The following is a 5229-nucleotide window of genomic DNA, read 5'->3' on the forward strand; positions in this document are numbered from 1 at the left end:
TGTTATAGTTCCTTTTGTTAGCCTTTCTCAGATTTTTTCCATTGAAAAATTAGTGCTCAAACTTGTACTATTAACCCAATAACAAATGTAATTTGATGTGGAATATTTTTTCCCATCAATATTTACATTATTGTCCCACGCATGAATTCTTTTATTTAAATCAAAATTACCCTTATTCAAACCTATATAAGAACTTTTATATTAATTAGTTGTGGCGCCTCTTCAACTTTCATCACATTCTTATCCAAGTTCATTATTTGAGGGGTAAATATATTATCTAAATAATCTCAAATGACTTTTACAAAAAATATTTTGGAAGAGTAAGACTTATAATGTCTCACTTTATTAGAGGTATCTTTAATTTCTTATTAATTAAAATTATCTTATACAATAGAAAAGCGTTGAATTAGAAAAATAAAATTCAGCCCACCTAAAAATATGTTGTTAGCTTTGCCACTGCTCATATCAAAAGGGAGATTGTCAGTTTTCCCCTAACAATATAATTTTACAGTATCACCCTTTTGTTAAATACAGTTTTATTCATATTTATTATAAATTAAATAAAATTTATAAATAGAAATTAAAATAAAAATTTAAAGAATAAAAATAAGACATGTATGTTTCGATGTGAATAAAAAATTAATAATAAGATATTTTTCTTATACTTTTGTTACTTTTTGAACATATTTCTTATAATAAATATTTGTTTTATATTTCCAAGATAAATTATCAAATAAATGATCCATTTGCCCTTTTTTTTGGGTAAAAGCGCATTTAGTCCCTTTATTTTAAGATTAGTATCTATTTGTTCTTATATTTTTAAAAATATCTCAAAACATCCATGTTGTTAAAGTATTGATAACTCTACCGTTACTTTTTATTTCTTTTGGCTTACTTTTACAATATTACTCCCATAATCTCAACTGTTAGGTAATCAAATACACAAAATGTGTTTAGTAGCTAATTTATGGAATATACTTTAAAAACACATAACATGCAGCTCGAAACCACATAATTCAATGATTTCATGTTAAAATTTATTGTAAGCTTAACTTGTATCATCAATTAATCAATTTCATGTATATCACTTGATGTGGATACTACAAGTAAACACCATTTATATAATCAACAACTCAAATTAAATGATTATCTAATTTGTATTGGCTCATGCAAACTTATTTCATGCAATGATCCGCGGGTGTTATTCGATTTAAGATGAAATTCCATATTAGACCGTTTGGATTCAATATGTTTGTAGGTCGCTGATATACAAACATAAAACTGGGGTCCACAAGTTACAAATTTATTAAGTATTATTCAAAGACAATAAATTTCAAAAACAAAATCGATGAATATTAAAAATTTGTGTAGTTGAAAATTCAAGAAAGAAAAGGGTACAGTTGTTTTGGTATAGCAAATGGGAAGGTAGCACGTCACCTTTAATTTGGGCATATACAAGGGAGCATGTGGCTAGTCACTGTATATAAATAGAAAGCTGCAGTTAATGGTTGGATTTGAAGGAGGCAAACAAATCTTTTAGCGGAGGAAAATAAGATATATAGAAGAAGAAAATGGGAAGGTCTCCTTGTTGTGATGAGAGTGGCCTAAAGAAAGGTCCTTGGACTTCCGACGAAGATCAGAAACTTGTCAAATACATTCAAAAACATGGCCATGGTAGCTGGAGAGCTCTCCCAAAACTTGCAGGTACCATATATATCCAAAATGATCAATAAAGATTTTAGAGTTACTGTTTTCTGTCCACTTTATGTCTTATTCTCAAGTCTCAATTTTATGTTTTTGCTTTTTTACAGGTCTTAATAGATGTGGGAAGAGTTGTAGATTAAGGTGGACAAATTACTTGAGGCCTGATATCAAGAGAGGAAAATTTTCACAAGAAGAAGAGCAAACAATTCTCAATCTCCATTCCATCCTTGGCAACAAGTAATTTTTTTTAACATTAATTTTCGTTTTTGTATCTTGAAATTTACTTTATGCACGTGTACTTATAATTATTTTTTTCTTTTATCATTTAGATGGTCAGCAATTGCAGGCCACCTACCCGGAAGAACTGACAATGAAATCAAGAACTTTTGGAACACTCATCTGAAGAAGAAGCTTATCCAGATGGGGTTTGATCCGATGACTCACCGACCGCGAACTGATGTATTCTCAAGCTTGCCCCATCTTATAGCTTTGGCTAACCTAAAAGAGCTTATGGAGAATCACACATGGGAAGAGCAAGCTGTGAGATTACAAGCTGAAATGACAAAGCTTCAATATTTGCAATATCTTCTTCAACCCTCCAGCTCAAACAGCTTAAATAATAGCTCATCATCAGCTTTCACTGATATTGATAGCATTAATCTTTTTAATTCACTTTCATCATCTACTCAATGGGATATGGGGTCTGCCTCTCTTCAAAATCTCAGCAACCCATCAGTTTCTTTCTCTCATATGCCAGATTTACAAGTTCCTTGTAGCTATCAAACACCATTGAACAAAAATAGTACTGATAATACAGTTCATGGTGCTGAGTTCCCATTGTTGAGCCAAGGAGAGAGCTTTTCGCCTAAATCTCCATGGCAGCAGCTTGCTGCTGCTTCTTCCGCAACCCCTTCTCCTCCTTCCATGGCTCCGCCGCCTTTAACCGAGTCATCTATCAACAACTTAGTAGACGCCTGTAGTACTTCTAGCAGCTATGGAGGATCAGTTGTAGCTGCCCCTTCCGTTTGGCCTGAACTCCTTCTTGAAGACCCTTTGTTTCATGAGATTGCATAGTGTTTAGAGAGTTTGAGAAATTGCAGGTTTGGGGTTGCACATTCGCTTGAATCTTAATTAATTAATGTGTATTAATATGAACATATATATAAATAGCTTTTGTTTATTATATGTATCATATATCATTATATCATTTTGCTCTGCAAATACATAATTTTGCATGTTTTTGAAGCCATGTTAATATCTTTTGGATTAATCATACAAATTAGATAGCTAAACATAACATATTTGCATTACTTATTCATGATTTGTTCTCTTTTTCCATTTTTCTTTTAACGGTGAATTCAAGAGAAACTTCTGGCCGAAGTGTGGAATCGTCTTTGAACATTTGCATGCATTATGTATCATTCAATTGCCAAGAAAAGGTAAGGCAATTTCTAAATATTATGAGGAAATTTATTTAAACTTGTTGACATTTTAACTGGTCTTCGTTGAAAACGTATGTATAAAATTGCCAAGAAAATGCTTGAAAACTTACCCCCTTTTTTTTCAGCAATCCTCTTACTTATATGTTTCAACTTTTCACATTACATGTTGTCATGGTTTCTTTCTCTGAAAACAAACAGAAGTTCACAGACAATTACAATGAGGCAAGGGGAGGAAAAAAATAAAAATAAAAAAAAGGAAAAAGAAGGGAATAATATTGTACAGGTCTTGCTGTTCACACATGAAATTAATAACATATCATGATATGCTTTAACGTAGCACACTTATAATTAATTAGTAAATACATAGTTTAATGTATGATGCGGGTAAGCTAAGATGAAGGCATTGACCGAACCTTTTGGATCCAACCACTCCAGTGGAAGTGGCTCCAAACTCAATTTCTATCGCTGTCTTGTTAAAGGCCTGGCCTTTAATAATTATTCATAATACAATAAACGTAAAATTCATATGCTTTATATATGCGATTAATTGTATATGTATATATGCATGGAAACAGAGAGTTGACAAAAGCATTAATGTCAAAAAAAGTGACGTAAAATGATTCGCAATGATAGGAGAGGGACCCGAGCTGTTAATTAATACAAATTTAAGCTATTAGAATTCTATGACCAGCCAAGCATCCATTCCATATTCGACAGATTGCCAGGATTCTGAGTTAATTAATTTTGACTCAACTGCATATGAAGAGGTTAATGGTAATTAATTTGTAATTAAGTATTCCAATTAAGATGATATCTCGAGAGGTAAAGCTCATTTTTGCTATAATAATTTTTTCTCATCTTTTCAGAGGTTAATTAAAAAAAATCACTAATCATCAAGTAAAAATTAGAATGTTTATTGATTAAACACCATCAATCAAGTATAATATAGATATTCTCTTCTTAGATTAATTTTAAAAATAAAGTTGGAAGTGTTTTTTCCCCTAAAATTTGTCAAATATATTACTTGTAGTACTTTAAAAAAATTAATGTGAAGAACAACTATTAGAAATAATAAAAACATTAGGAAAAAAATATTTTAGTCTTTTCATCCAAATTTTTTTGGATGGCCTTTTTCCTTCAACGTAAATGAGTGATTTTAAAGGTCATAAGGAAATTGAATCTTTTGCTTTTCTTAATTAATACCTCAGCCCTTAGGAATCTTGGTCGATAATGGACGATATCCTAAATATGTTATTAATAGGGTTTTATGATCACAAGAGACATTGGACTTAGTAGATTCCGAATTATACGGGGATATAAATCATAAATCATAATTACAGACATTATTAATACGATTCTTTCATATATCAATTTAAAAAAAAATTTACAAGTTTTTTTTTCTTTTAATGAACATCAATATAACGAGGGAGCTTTATTAAGATTAACCATCACATAATCTTTTTACATTAATTTTCAATTGAAAATGTGTTAATCTTGGGATATATACTTCATGATATTGTCATATGTCGAATGCTTCATGCATGAGAAAGAAAGCCCACTGCTGGAGCGAATATCATTCCATCAAGTTTGATGAACTAAAGAAATTATGAAAAGAAGTAAACTTTGTCTCAAATTGAGAGGAATTTCGACCTCGAAAATCGAAGTCAAATATATTTCAAAGAGAGAGACGAGTGATATTTAATTGGCATTTGAGTATGATATTTTCTTTCTTTGTTAAAATAAGAAATCGCGAATCCCTCAAAAATCAACCGGCAGGTAATGATGCGTCCTCAGAGAGTGACAATTACTTAAATTGGGAGATTATGCAAGTATTTGGATCAAGCTGCCTTTCCAATATTGAGAGAGAGTTAGTTTCGTAACAAATTATAATTATGAATGACTTTATTACCATTACCATTAAACTATACTTTTTTTCTTTTTTTTTTCATTTTTAATATTTTTTCCTTTTACATCATTTAACGCTCGGTTGAAATGAAACCAGCAGGTGCTACGGTACGTGGGGTATTTTTGGGATTCTAGCAGATCCTTTCTAGGGGATTATTGCATTCCTGTAGGAGTTCAT

General features: G+C 31.0%; 1 protein-coding gene across 1 annotated transcript; it reads left to right on the forward strand.

Annotated features, from left to right (window-relative positions):
• Positions 1-1571: 1571 nt before the first annotated feature.
• On the forward strand, positions 1572-2778 carry LOC18037080 (transcription factor MYB93). Its single transcript, XM_006428144.2, has 3 exons — positions 1572-1704; positions 1812-1941; positions 2034-2778. Exons 1-3 carry the CDS (start codon positions 1572-1574, stop codon positions 2776-2778), a joined length of 1008 nt encoding a protein of 335 aa, XP_006428207.1.
• Positions 2779-5229: the final 2451 nt, after the last annotated feature.

Source organism: Citrus clementina, unplaced genomic scaffold (genome assembly GCF_000493195.1).
Source record: "Citrus clementina cultivar Clemenules unplaced genomic scaffold, Citrus_clementina_v1.0 scaffold_7, whole genome shotgun sequence".
NCBI classification, from domain to species: Eukaryota; Viridiplantae; Streptophyta; class Magnoliopsida; order Sapindales; family Rutaceae; genus Citrus; species Citrus x clementina.